Below are 14,913 nucleotides of genomic sequence, written 5' to 3'. Positions count from 1 at the left end.
GTTGCAATACAAGTTGTAGAGGAAAGGGCACAGATCTATAAAATGGGCACAGATTTATAAAATTAGAATGAAAATATCTAGAAGGTTCTGTCTGTATATACATAAATAAATTTTCCAATGTTTATTTTTCAATTAGTGCTTAGCTGTAACTCTTGTTGACAAAGTCCCTCATTCACCAAAACACTTTTTCAATTTCACGTTGGTCTTTATTATTACCTGACGGTGCCATAACTGACCTAAATGCTAGAGTTTAAGAGGTGAGAGTATTCTGAGTTATGTATCTGGAGGTATTTCACGTGTGACATGATGTTTTTCACACTAGGAGGAGTCAGATTTTCTTGACACTAATGCACACTGTCAGAATGACTACCATTGCAGTGATGAGTGTGAGCTGATACATTTTGCCATTACAGTGGAGTGTCTTCAGCTCACACTTAAAGGAGAGATAAAGTAAAAAAACTATCTCCATCCATACAGAAAATTTGAGATTTATGAGTTCTTGCAGTATACTGCTAAAAGCCACAGCTCTTTGGGACGTGCAATACCACAGACACTATATGATTCCTTCTGCTTCTATGAAACAGATGTTTATTTTATTAAAAACATCTATCTCTGTTCGTTGCTATTGATCCATTCACTGAAATAAGTCATTAACATTTTGTTATTATGAATAGAATGTCTCTTTTCTGTTACTCCTACGTAAAGCTTCCATGCTATGAAAGATGTTGTTTCATGATACTAACAAAAATCTTCAGACGTATTTCAGTATATTAAAATTTGAATTAAAAGAGAGAAAAAGTAAGATAGTGGGGTTTTTTTCCCTAATTTTGAACACAGGCAGCTGTGCTAATTCATAATGGCAGAAGCATTCTCTTCCCACCGATCACTGTGTGAACCTTTTGTTGGTTTTGGCTTAATTCTTCAACAGCCTCTAGAGTTGGAGTTAAATATTCTTCTCTGTCCTCTAAGGATCCATAGGCTACCCCAGCAAGGTAAATGCAGAGCACTGGGAAAAAAAATAGATTGACTGAGATTCATGTCCATGCTCTGAAATAAAAAAAAGAGAGCAAACTGGGAAAATGTGGATTCTTGTAACAGTGGGGCACAGCATTCTGGATACAACTTCCAGAAAGGCAAGAGAGTGAAAGGAAAATTCCTAAGTATTTCAAAAGACTTTTAAAGTATTTAAACAATATGTGAGAAGAGAAATGTAGGAATAAAGAAGACAGTACTTTTTCTCAGCTCTCAAGGGAGTTGTCTTATTTCAAATTTTACAAGAGTAGCTACAACAATCCAACTATAGAGATACAACTCACATTATAGGAGTAGTTAAATGCACAACATTTCAGCCAAGAGCAATAGTATTTGGGATTTAGATTTAGTTTAATTTTTAAATTATATTATTTTTACCTGAAATGTAATATGCTGTCAGTGTAATTTACATTTTCATTCATTGTTCTCACTTGTCTTGTTTGATGCTGCACATTACCTATTATATTATGCCTGTAATATTCCTGTAGTGTAAGTGAACAGTAAAAAAAGTAGAAAGTTTTGCAAGTCCAAGGTATTCAAAAGCTTCCATTATATGTCTAATGTTTAACAAAAGCTTCTCATATAAGGTGCTTGCCATCTTTGCGTGAAGCAGATAATTGGCAGTAGAACATGCTAAAAAATGAATGAATAAGTCTTCAGCAACTACTTGATATCTACAATAAAGCTGCTCTTAGTAGCTAATTCATTTTTGACTGTCTAGAATTTCACAGATATCCCTTTGCTACAGCTTTGGCCTTTGGTACAGAGAAAGACCTAATGTCCTCCAGTACAAAATCTCTCGTGATTTAATCACAGTTATCACAGTAATCACAGCAGCTAATGGCACCCCACTGATTGCTTTCAACAAAAAGAGTTTATCTACAACAGTTTGTTAATTAGAATCACATCAAACCAATTCTGATTTGAAGAGTGTAGTAAATGCCAGCTGAAATGTTAACATCCCCTACCAACTTGAAATGTTCAGAAAAGAGAGGTTACCAGCATTCTGGAGAAGCTTGCAGAATTGATTGGGCATATATTTCTCATTCATCTCCGGGCAAAGGCTGTCCACTCAGATATCTTTATGATGCTACTAAAGTTCTTGAAAAAATAGTTTTTACTCAAAGGAAAAAAAAAAGTTACATAATATGTGATAAAACATTTAAGTCTAAGGGCCAATAGAAGAAGAGCTGGTGAGCAAGTAGCTTATGGAAAAGTAGGTAAGAAATAGATATCCGTTCAGATCTCATTATTTTTTAAGCCAATCTTTACTGATGATGATTTATAAGTCTTTTTAATCATAAAAAGAAACAAAAAATGTCGTAGTTGTGCATTTAGGACTGTGTTTAAGAATGTCAGGGAGGTTGTATGGTCTAGTTCATTTTTCTAAGAAATATGTAATGAATTAAAGTTAAATGAACAATTTCATGAAAAAACTGACAGATTTTCTCTGTACAGTTAATTGACTTTGTATTTTAAGATAGGTTTACATTGATGCTTTCCCTCTATTTTAAGCATTTAAAGGTCCTTTCTCAACTACATTGACAAATGTCACATTGTACTCTGAAATCACATTGAATTTAGCCAGAGAACTTCAGAAAATGTTTATGTACGCACAGGTAGATATACGCACACCAGATGACTGAATTCTTCTCATTTCTCTAGAGAGAAGTACAAAAGGAATAGATTTATTAGAGAGTTTACACACAGTATTGTGAAATCAATAGCAGAGCACAGTCTAGTGTAGAAGAACAATATTAAAGTTCTGAGTAAAATGCTCAGCATCAAAACAGCAAGAAAATAGCCTCATTTGGCAAAGGCATTATTAATTTCCCAGACTTTTAATGAATTAACTGAGAACAAAGTAATCCACTCTGAGAAAAATTTTCATAATACATACATTTATAGGCAACTATAGCCTGGAGAAGGAGTTCCATGCAATTGCTGTTAAATGTCTTTTAGCTCACTTAACATCCAGAGTATGAAGTATCAAAATGTATACATGGTATTTTATAAACTTTCCTTATAACAAAGTATGTTAAATTTAATTATTCAATTTGCTTACAGATTCGTTACTGGGCTGCTCATGATAAAGAAGCAGCTGCACAGAGGGTACAAGTAAGCAATCAAGAGTATTCGACCAAACTGGAAAACTTGAAGCCTAATACACGCTACCACATAGATGTGTCTGCCTTCAATAGTGCAGGCTATGGACCTCCCAGTAGAACCGTTGACATTATTACCAGGAAAGCACGTAAGTAAATTGAGCATTAGGTTATTTATAATGTTCTGTACATCATTATTGCATGTTGTATCACATCTATCATTTCTTCAAGCTTGGCTCCTCATTTATGTATCAGACATTCTCCCTTTATGTAGTATTGATTCTCTGTACAAAAAATTCGACTAGTTTTACACTTACAGATTAATTAAGGGTGGAAAGGACTCAGAAGCCCCTACATCCTTCTCAAAGCAAGGCCAGCTGCAAGCTCAGACCAGGATGCACAGGGCTGGGTCTTGTGGGGATGAAGACCCTCCCTGCGAACCCTGTTCTACAGCCTAACTTTTTCCTAGCATCTGGTCTGTGCCTCTTGTAGTCAAATGTGTGTCTTTTGTCACTCATCCCTCCTGCCATGCACTTTAGAGAACCTGGCTCAATCTTATTGATAAATGCAGACAGGCTGCTCGTAATTTGCTCCAAAGAAAGCAACTTCTTCTTGAGAATGAACAAGCCTGTCTCTCTCACCTTCCTATCAAAGGGCAGGTACTCCAGCTCCCTACAAGGTCAGTGGCCCTGTGTTAAGCTCACTGCACATTATCGGTGTCTTTCTTTTACTGGGGGACCCAAAGCAGGACATGATATTCCAGGTCTCTCTGAACATTCTTAGCAATGTTCAATTAAGAAGTATGTCTTGTGTATTTATTACACACTTCTGTGCACTAAAAATGTGTACAACCGGTTTGAGGATTTCTGTCAGTAAATACTGTACTGGGCAACTTAGATCTGCAGGGTTGTGCTGAATAATAATATATTTTATACATTTACAGTGTGAAATACGATTAACAGCTTCTGCAGTGGGTGCTCTGATTAACTGAGTTAAATGCTTCAGAATTGCCTTTATATGGTTAAATAATAAATATTAAATTTCAATGAATAAATATGACTTAAGCCACATTTCAGGGAGGTTCTGAACATATTTGGATACCAGCAAACACACATGGTCAGCAGCATAGTAAAGGGTAATTTTGGCCACTTCCATTCTGACAGAAGGACAAACCCACAAAGCAGGCACTGCACAATCCATACAAAATTGCCTGGCCAAAGCTGCAGCACTTAGTTCAAAGAAGAAAACTGCATACCTATATGAAGATCAGATATCACAGAATCACAGAATCACAGAATTGTAGGGGTTGGAAGGGATCTCCAGAGATCATCGTGTCCAACCCCCTTCCAAAGCAGGTTCCCTACAGCAGGTCGCACAGGTAGGCATCCAGGCAGGTCTTGAACATCTCCAGAGAAGGAGACTCCACCACCTCCCTGGGCAGCCTGTTCCAGTGCTCCGTCACCTCACTGTAAAGAAGTTCTTGCACACATTTGTGCAGAACTTCCTATGCTGCAGTTTCCAGCTGTTTCCCCTTGTCCTGTCTCCACTCACCACTGAAAACAGTCTGGCCTCGCCATTCTGCCCCCCACACCTTCGATATTTATAGACCTGGGTCAGGTCCCCTCTCAGTCTTCTTTTCTCAAGGCTGAACAGACCCAGTTCACTCAGCCTTTCCTCATAGGAGAGATGCTCCAGGCCCTTCACCATCTTGGTGGCCCTCCGCTGGACTCTTTCCAAGAGATCCCTGTCGTTTTTGTACTGGGAGCCCAGAACTGGACACAGTACTCCAGATGAGGTCTTACAAGGGCAGAGTAGACGGGGAGGATCACCTCCCTCGACCTGCTGGACATGCTCTTTTTATTGCACCCCAGTAAGCCATTGGCCTTTTTGGCCACAAGGGCACACTGCTGGCTCATGGCCAACCTGTCATCCACCAGGACACCCAGGTCCCTTTCCACAGAGCTGCCCTCCAGCAGCTCATCCCCCAGCCTGTACTGGTGCATGGAATTATTCCTCCCCAGATGCAAGACTCTACACTTGCTTTTGTTAAACCTCATCCGGTTTCTTACTGCCCAGCTCTCCAGCCTGTCCAGGTCTTGCTGAATGGCAACACAGCCTTCAGGTGTGTCAGCCAATCCTCCCAACTTCGTATCATTAGCAAACTTGCTGAGAGTGGCCATTATCCCCTCATCAAGGTCATTGATGAAGATGTTGAACAAGACCGGAGCCAGCACCGACCCCTGAGGAACACCGCTGCTTACAGGCCTCCAACCGGACTCTGCACCACCAACAACGACCCTCTGTGCTCTGCCCGTCAGCCAGTTCTCAACCCACCTCACTGTCCACTCATCTATCCCACACTTCCTCAGCTTTGTTATAAGGATGTCATGGGGGACAGTATCAAATGCCTTGCTGAAATCAAGGTAGACTACATCCACTGCTCTCCCCCATCCACCCAGCCAGAGACAACATCATAGAAGGCTACCAGGTTGGTCAAGCACGATCTCCCCCTGGTGAACCCGTGCTGACTACTCCTGATAACCTCCTTTTCTTCCAGTTGTCTGGAGATGACATCCAGCATAAGCTGTTCCATCACCTTTCCAGGGAATATAATTTCCTGATACAATTATAATAGATATAATAGATATAATAGATATAAAAATAATATAAATAGATAATAGATAATATAAAAATATATAATATAAAATATATAATATAAATATAAAAATATAAAAAATAGATAATAGATACTATAAAAATAATATAAATAGATATAAAAATAATAGATATAATTTCCCTTTTTACGTTTCTACATATCCATGAAAATTTCACTGAAGGTTTATGAAGTAAGTCTCTGTTCTTTGCACATTAATGCATATGTTGCTTTTCAGCTCCAAGCCAACGTCCAAGAATCATCAGTTCTGTAAGATCTGGTTCAAGGTACATCATCACCTGGGATCATGTGAAGGCAATGTCAAATGAGTCTGCAGTTGAAGGATACAAAGTATGACCTGTGAAAATAATTTTTATCTATGCATATTCTACATGAGCTGCATTTTATAAACAGGAATGCATTTTAGTACCTAAATGAGCTTAAACATAATTGCATGCTAAAGATGAAGGTGTCAGGCTCAGAGATCTTAAACATCTAGTAAACACAGGGCAGAGCTGATGGGCTTAGTCAATATGATGAGAAAATAGTGTGAGTAGTCACCCATATTATGGTAATGTTTAGATCTGCTCTGACTGTAGCAACCTGATATCCAGTATGATTAAATTTAGTCCATAGGCTAAACAGTATTTCAAAAAACTTCTTTAAAAGTTTCTCCCTTTACCAGCTGCATTGCTCCAGCTTTCTCTCCTAACTCCATGGGAGCTACAGTTGCAGAACTGAACTCAAGTTCTTGCAGTTAAAGAACACAAGTTCTTTACAGTCAGGGAAAAGGGAAGTAAACTATCACCTAGCCTATGAGAGCAAGTGTGTATACTAACCATAAAGTGTACAAAAAGCTTCGGAAATAATTTTGTGTTTAATTTTGCTGCTTGCATGGTGGTAGGAAAATCAGTATTAATTTCCACACATACAATTTTTCCTTGAGGAGTTGAATTAATTCCTGGGAATTGGTGTAAAATATTTTCCAGAGATAATTCAGGAGAAAGTGGAGATCTTTTCTAAAAGTCCCACAAGACATACACTGTCATATTTGCAATAGTTTAACAGCACTGAAATTTAATATTGAAATTAATAATTGTTTAATTTATGAAAATAGTAATCAATTTTATGTTAAAAAACCTAACTGAGGAGTGAGATTTTTATTTGGTGCTCTTTGACACCCTCCATTTCTGTCCTCCATCATTCAGACACTTATTCTGAATGCAGAAAATTGAAATTATTTTTCAAAAGGTGGTGTAAATTATATGACAGAGAAAGCAATGAAGAAACGTCTTATCTATATTCACCCTAGATAAAAAGGTAAAAGATGGTACTAAAAGATGTACTAAAAGATGCAGCTAAGTTCTGAGATATATACACGCATAAACCCAGTACCTTTTAATTCACTCATTGTACATATATGTTTTTGTGGAAATGTGTCATTTTAATAAAAATGTTTGCTCTGGCTTTCCTAGGTGCTATATAGACCAGATGGACAACATGAAGGCAAGTTGTTTTCAACTGGAAAACACACAATAGAGGTCCCAGTTCCCAGTGATGGTGAATATGTTGTTGAGGTCCGAGCACACAGTGAAGGAGGAGATGGAGAAGTAGCTCAAATTAAAATTTCAGGTGAGCAGAACTTCTTCCTTCCTTCCAACACTCCTTGGAAATCTTGGAGTAAGCACTTTCTTCTTGTGTACTATCCAGAGATGTCCACTATGTTCATGCTCAAAACTGGAGAGGTAGCTAGCTCTTCAGAAGTGACTGCACTGATAATTATGGTTTATCTTAAGTTTTCCTGAAGACTGATAATGCACACAAGACACTTCAGTAGTGGGCCAACTCAGTCCAGGAAGCACTGTCAATCTTCCAGATATCACTGCTTCTACAGGTGCCTTCAGTTATGCTGCCACTTTCTGTAGTTTACTGCAAGCATAACTACACGTGCATAATACATGTGCATGCCTAGGGCTCAATAAGTCAACTTCCAATAATCCTGTAGTTCCTAGTATCTGGTATCTCTGCATCTCGTTCCACTGTTTACTGTCACAACAAGGAGAAAGACAACTGAGAAAAGAGTGGTCCACAGTGGTCCACAAACCAATTGCTAGAAGAGTTCCACTTCTCAAGGTAGAGGAGAAGCTGTACCACACACAGATTAAAAAGAAATGAGAGATGCAAAACGTTCAACTTCAGAGTGGTTTGGATGATTGATAAAGAGGGTGGCCAGGCTGATTCATCTTATGTTCACTATTGACTCTAAATACAAGGTCAGACATGATCTGTACATCCCTTGCCTACCAATTTTGCAATTTAAGGTAGTGTCTTAGCACACTTTGTATAAAGCAGAAAATATAATGATATCAAGGACTCAGTGTTTTTGCACAATTATAATTTAAACATGTGCTGTATTATTTTATTTTTTTCTTTAATTAAAAAATGAACTTTGGGGATAGTATTGTTTAAACACAACAATATTGTTGTCACACCATCAATGCAATCATTATTGTGTCTTTTAAAAAAGCAACATCTGTGCTATCCTGTGAGTGTACTTTAAGAAAATCTGCCAATTCTGAAAAGAATGGATCTCCGACTTGCTGTTTTTCAGTTATATATACAGTTTAAATCACCTAATGTGAACTTGTGGATATCACTAGTCTTGTTTGGATGAAGCATCTAGTCCAGTCTTGGTAAAATGGAATCTAGAGATGGAGAACCATGGGAGTTGGTTCCAGTCATTAATCACCTTCGCTGATGACAACTTTCTGCCCTAGTTTTATCTGGTTTTGAGATCCACCCGTTGCTTTCTTTTATAGCTTCTGTCTAGACCAAAAAATCTTACCATATCTGTTATTCCCCTCCATTAAGATAGGTATATACAAGGCCTACTCTGAAAGTAATGACTCCTATTATGTTGGCTCACAAAGTTAGAGGCAGATGATGGTGGTATGGCAGTAGAGGCTGAACCTTCCCACCAATATTGATTACATGTTGTTGCGATGCAACAGATGGCAGCAGAGGGGCAGTCTGACACAATGGCAAATTAAGCAAAGTTGTATCACTGAATTCCCCCATGCAGAAAAAATGGCATTCATTGTCATTCATCAACACTTGCTGAATGTTTCTGGAGACCAACCAGTAGTTGTGAACACAATGAAGCAATGAGTAGTGCATTTCATCAGTGGTGACAGCAACGGTGGGTCACCTGTGCTGGTACAGATTTTTAGGAGCTCAGTATGCCAGCTCTTGTTCATCGCTGGTGAAAATGCCTAGGTAATGGAAATGACTATATTGAAAAAGAGTGTTTTGTATGTGAGAATTTGCAACGTCAAATAGCATTACTGTGCTTTTTATATCTCATGGAAATAAATAGGAGGCATTACTTTTGGATCAACCTATACATATCAATTAAGTAACTGATCAAGTAACTGATTCCATCCTAAGCTAAATGGAATCAGCGCCTTGACTTTCTCGGTGATAGCCTTTTCTTCAGGTCTTAAAGAATTTTGACAGCGCTCCGTTTCTCTGACTTCTGAGAATTCCCTCAGGACTATAAACGCTACAACTGTATGTACTGCTGTCGGAGGAGATGCTCTTGCCTCCCTACATTCACTACTCCCAGCATTATTTATGAAAGGCTTTCATTAGTCGTTTATTTCACTGCACTGGACTATAAAATGGTGTTCAGCTTGTTTTCCAACTCCACCCTTAAATTTTTCCCAGAGTCCTAGCTTTCCAGGATATACAGTGTCCCTTCCTGATTTGTGTAGCATTTCCTTAGTGTGTAATTTTATATAAGGTTGTGATTATGCACAGTTGGTTTGAATGACCTTAAGTTCCCATGCTATCTGGGATGATGATTTTTCTTGGAAACCTGCAAAGGAGGCTGGGTTTCCTAGAAACAAATGTTTTGGTGGTCAGCTGGCCAGAATGGAACTTATATGTTTAGAGTGATGTAAACAACAGAGAAAGCAAAGCATAAAGCATCTTATGTAATTTAGAGCAGACCGTTGCCTTTAGGCATCTGATTCCAGAATTTTCAAACTACATTAATTTCTTGTGTAAGAGTGGGGAGAATTAAGCAGCAAGGGCAGGGACTGAATATAGCCTGGATGCTGACCAGGATGGAACGCATCCTAAGCAAACTGAAAGGATGCACGGAAGAGAGAGGAGCGTCTAAAAAATCTGTGTTTCTTCCAAATTTATGTCTTCCTGCTATTCATTGGGTATCAAATCCAAAGTTACCTACCTCATATGACCAAGTTAGGTAACTATATTTCCATTATAAACAGTTTTCATCTAGGGTGTGATTCAGATATTTAAACATTCAACAGCTTAAGCAATGCTTCTGGCATTTGACGTGCCCTAGATTAGCAGAGACGTCCATGTAATGCTGGCAGGTATGACAGGTTCTACAGGAGACCTTACGTCTTCTGGATCAGCAACTGGAGGCCAGGCAGGACCTTAGAAGCACCATTTGCCCAGTATTTCAGGCATCTGAATTGCACTTTTTTGCAAACCAAAACCATTTCCTTGATTTGTGTGGCTGAAATTGCTGTGCTAGGAGGCTACAGCATAGTCAGTGTGTTGTAGATGTGCAGTTCTAAGCTCTTGCTGAATTGTGTACAAGAACATCTAGCTCAGGAGCCCTAGATAGCCCCGAGATCTTATGTATGAAATCTACAGTACATTTTAACAAGCAGAAGTTATATTTGAAAGTCAAATATAAAAGAAACTAGAACTGCGTGTTATTTCTAGCTTCTTATTTAAGGCACAAACCTTGTTTTTCTTACTAAAAAGCTAGGCATAGGCTGACAAAGGAGGCAAAACATCCTAAAGCACCTTTCCCACTGACATCCAGTCACCTTCCTAAGGATGCACTATTTTAGCTGAGCACGATGTAAAGGAAATTTAGCAAGTAGCCATCACACACACATTTCTGCTCTGTGAGCATCTTGAAATATGAGTTCTTTTCATAAAATCATTCACTGCATATATGCTGAGCTGCATTTTGACGTATTGCTACAATCTGTAGACTAGTTGTGAACCACTGTATTTTACTGAGCAGTGCCTGTCATACAGTTAGAGGTTGCAGATACTTTTCAAGCCCACTATAATAAATGCATGAGCCACGCAGTTGAAAAATAATTCTTGAGGTACCACAACTATTTGATGATTGGCACTACTTGTATGGCCAAAGAAAGCCGTTCCAACGGCTAACGTAGGCTTATCTATTTTCTTTGAAATACATTAAAGGCTGAAAATTGTGGTTTTTTGTCTCTTTTTTGCTTTATGGATTGCAATGCTTTGTCATAATACTAGTCTTAATGTAATCAAAGCAATCTTGCAGTAAGTCAGAACTAAAACCATGGGATACTCAGTACTTCTCTCACTTCACTTATGTAACTGCATTGGCCTCAGTGCAGATAATTTATGCCAGAGAAAAGAAAAATGGAAGCAAGCTCTCAAATCTTAACATTGCATCCATGAGGAAGGAGGGTAACTTCATATTTAAGAAAATACTGTGAAAAAAAACGAAGATAACACTTTCACCTTCAAATATAAAACAAGGTTAATATCCCATTTTAAGTAGTGACATAGACAAAGAATAACTTACATACTGCATATTCTTACAGCAAGAAAACAAAATTAAACTAAATTATAGCTTTGCTTTCACTGCTTACATATAAATATATATGTGCATGTGTGTATTTATGAGTTCTATTTGCCAAGGCCATGTTTTATGATCCTGAAGAAATATTTACTTTGAAGTAAGTAGTTTTTTCAAAGCAAAATGGAAAACTTTTACCTATAGGAACTCACAAACATTTTAATTATTTTATCTTTTTTTTTTTTAATTAGGATTTAAAGGGGATATTAATGTATGCTGCGCACATTAGTGTCAAACAAATCAGGTGGTCATTCAGTTTTTATGTATTACAGTCAAGCTCTCTTGATCATAATTTGAAAATGTCTGTCTGTTGCAAAGCTGGTTGCAGTTATAGGAAAAATAACAGGAGAAAGCAGGTAAAAATCATAAGGCATGCTTATGAAAAGAGGCCCCTGACTGGCTGTATGTTACATGACAGTCTCTGTTACTGTAGTTGGATTTCTGATGATAAAGTTCTAAAGATAAGAAAAAGATACTCAATAAAAATACTGAAAAACTATCAAGAAAGTCAAGGAAGGGGTGAAATCTGCAAATGAAGCAAGGATCTTCAGCTAGACTAAGGGTAGTTAGTAAAGTAATCATTCATAGTAGGGAAAAACTAAACTCGAAAAACATTCACTTTTCTTCATAGTATGTGGATGGAGGTACTCAATAAAAGCAGGCAGCAAGTTGAAAGCTATCCAAATAATACTCTTTTACATGGTACAGAATTAAACTGTGGAACTTCCAGTGCCAGGAGACTGAACAGGACAGAGTTATAAATACAGACCTGGTCTGTCACTGCTTTGTTTAAATTAATGCCCTATATCCAGACCTTGACTCAAGAACTACTGAATGACAGATGTGGGGAAGAATATGAGACCAAAACTGTACTCTGCAGGCAATGAATTTGTTTTTCTTTCCATTTCATCTGTTACAGACCACTGTTGGAGTCAGTGTCCTGAATGAGGCGGAGGCTTGGGTATCACTCATTAAATCTGACCCTGTGCTTCCAGATTTAGGAAAGTGTACTACAAAATGCTTCAATAATATTTAGTTGATAGACAAAGGATTATTCTTTTCAAATCCTCACATACTCTCCTTACTGTTCTCAGTAGCTTGGATGTTATCCACCAATCAATGACTGACTTCTAAGATGTTTGAGTAGACAAAGAAAAATAAATTGTGGCTCACTATTCAGTTAAAAATACCTTTTTGAAAAAGTTGGCAAGTTTTTGATAGACACTGTTTCAATAGGACCATCAATTCAACAATGAAGCAAAATGCTTGATAGTATATTCACTTCAACATTAGAGGAAGATGGAAGAAATCTGAATGTTCATTATGTATTTTAACTCTCACTTCTTTAAATGTAGAAACACAATAAATAGAACACTGCAGAAGAAATCACGTAGCCCATAGACTGAATGCTAAGAAGCATATTTTGGATTAATATAGTAATTCCTTTGATGCATAATGATTTAATTTAACACAAATGCATATTCTAATTTCACCTCTTGGTAGGACATTTAACTACTGAACTATATGCAGCATTTTTAATTGCTTTGAGAAATCAAAGGAAGGCAAGTGATCTTTAGAGTGGTTTAAAGTAATATTTGAAGGGCTCATCTCATTATTTTTTCCCCTTAATAATCTAGACAGGATTTCAAAGGTGATTACAGGGATGAAGGAATGAAGAAGGGAATAGTTTCTAGCTGTGACAATTCTTGCACGTTTTAATTTTTAGTAGTAGCAATAGAAGTTCATTATTCAAATTATTTTTAAGTTCAGTGGTTAACAAATTATCTCAGGGGTGCCATGAAGTGGTGGCATGCTCATAACTCTCAGTTGTATGCACCTAACCTAACCAAACTACTTTTCTTCTCATTTAGTGAGGAGAGTGATTCAGAACTCCTAGATTAGACATCTGCTGTATCATACTTTTGCATGAAACCTCTCTCACTTGTAACTGAACAAAAACCAGTGACTCTCTGAGAAAAGCCATTGGTGATTTTCTGTTTACTTTAGTTACTGCAGGTATAAAGCACAGATAAAAGCACTTATTTGCTAAGTTAGAATTATCTTTTAAGTGACAGTGACCATATGGGAAATACTGGTGTATGTTTGCCTTCTTTCTGTAGATCTATTAATAGTACATCTTATTACATACTAAAATGCTCCGTGCCATTTTCAGGATACTTCAAGGATTAAAAGGTCAGAATGTTCTTGCTTTTAAATGTTAATGCCATATATTTTACTTTCACCATATTCTAAAGCCTTTTCGTAGAAGCAATAGATGGAGAGGTGAAGATAGATTTGTCCTATAAATAAGGTTTGTGAGAGTGATACCAAGGTACTTGTTTGTCTTCTGTTCCTGTACAACAGTTATACTCAGCCAGTGGGGAATGGAAGGAGGAATATTAATGCTGTTGAAGTAGGAAATTTCAAATGAACCTTTCATATCTGTTCAAATGAGTTGTTCAGAGTATCAAATTTGGTGCTTGTGGCTTTTTTCTATAGTGTCACCGAAGGAAGAACTTTATCATTTGAGAAATTCTGAAAGAAGACCAGTCACAATTTTTTTGGTTTGTTTGAATCAAAGAAACATCAGTCTTAACATATATGTCCTTTTTTTTCCTTTTCAAATCTGTGCTTTTTGGTCTTTAAATGATGCACACTGAGAAGAAATAGCTGTGACTGTACATTTTATTTTTCTCATAGTATGTAATGTTCTTCCAGTGTGCATTCCAAAAACTGGATCAGAAAAAGGCAATGTAGAACCACAGTGAGTCTCTTAAGACAGATGTCAGTAGACATGAAGTCTAGGGCATCCCATGTCGTATTGTGTGACAAGCCAGTGCCCAGTCAGAAGAACCAGAAAAGTGGATGTAAATTCTTCTCTAGGTTATGATCAAACTTTCTTTTCTAGCCTCCCTTTTTTTTTTTTTTCCCTGAAATATTAGGCCTTGTCAGTGAGACTGCCAGAGAAAACAGTTGACTTCCTCTGAGAAGTTATCAACCATAATTTCTGAGGCCATGAAAAATATATCAGTGCGGAACATTCACAGCCAAGTGTTTTGCCATACCGGGCAATCTCTGTAATCACAGATGAGATTTTCTACATGGATGACCTACTAAAACTTGCTCCAAGCTCCTCCTGCTGCTTCAGCGGGCAATTTCCAGCAGTGAACACCTCTTCTTAACAGAAAACATGATTCAGCCTTGCTTGGTCTGGCAGTAGTGCTTGAGCTTTTTGTAAGCCAGTTTGTCAGGTGTGATTGCTCACAAGTGAAGAGAGAGCAGATGCTGAAAGGTGTAACAAGCCTTTGCCTGAATCTCACAAAATGGTAAAAAGTACAAATCTGGGTCACAGACAGACCTCCACGGATTGCTCTTGCTCTTATTTGTTGAGCATATCACTTTAAAAGTACATTTTAAAAATACTGTGTGTGGTCTTCTAATTAACTATC

The 14,913-nt window shown here is 37.6% G+C and overlaps 1 protein-coding gene across 1 annotated transcript in view; it reads left to right on the top strand.

Annotated features, from left to right (window-relative positions):
* The window catches only part of CNTN1 (contactin 1), a 237,724-nt gene that overhangs the window by 214,498 nt on the left and 8,313 nt on the right, over positions 1 to 14,913 (top strand). Inside the window, exons 22-24 of the mRNA XM_052668980.1 lie at positions 3,100 to 3,286; positions 6,029 to 6,141; positions 7,266 to 7,422. Of these exons, the coding sequence (XP_052524940.1) occupies positions 3,100 to 3,286; positions 6,029 to 6,141; positions 7,266 to 7,422 (457 nt within the window). The remainder of the gene's footprint in view (positions 1 to 3,099; positions 3,287 to 6,028; positions 6,142 to 7,265; positions 7,423 to 14,913) is intronic.

The sequence above is a fragment of the Tympanuchus pallidicinctus genome, unplaced genomic scaffold (genome assembly GCF_026119805.1).
Source record: "Tympanuchus pallidicinctus isolate F22 unplaced genomic scaffold, pur_lepc_1.0 scaffold8, whole genome shotgun sequence".
NCBI lineage: Eukaryota > Metazoa > Chordata > Aves > Galliformes > Phasianidae > Tympanuchus > Tympanuchus pallidicinctus.
This window is presented reverse-complemented; position numbering and strand designations above follow the sequence as displayed.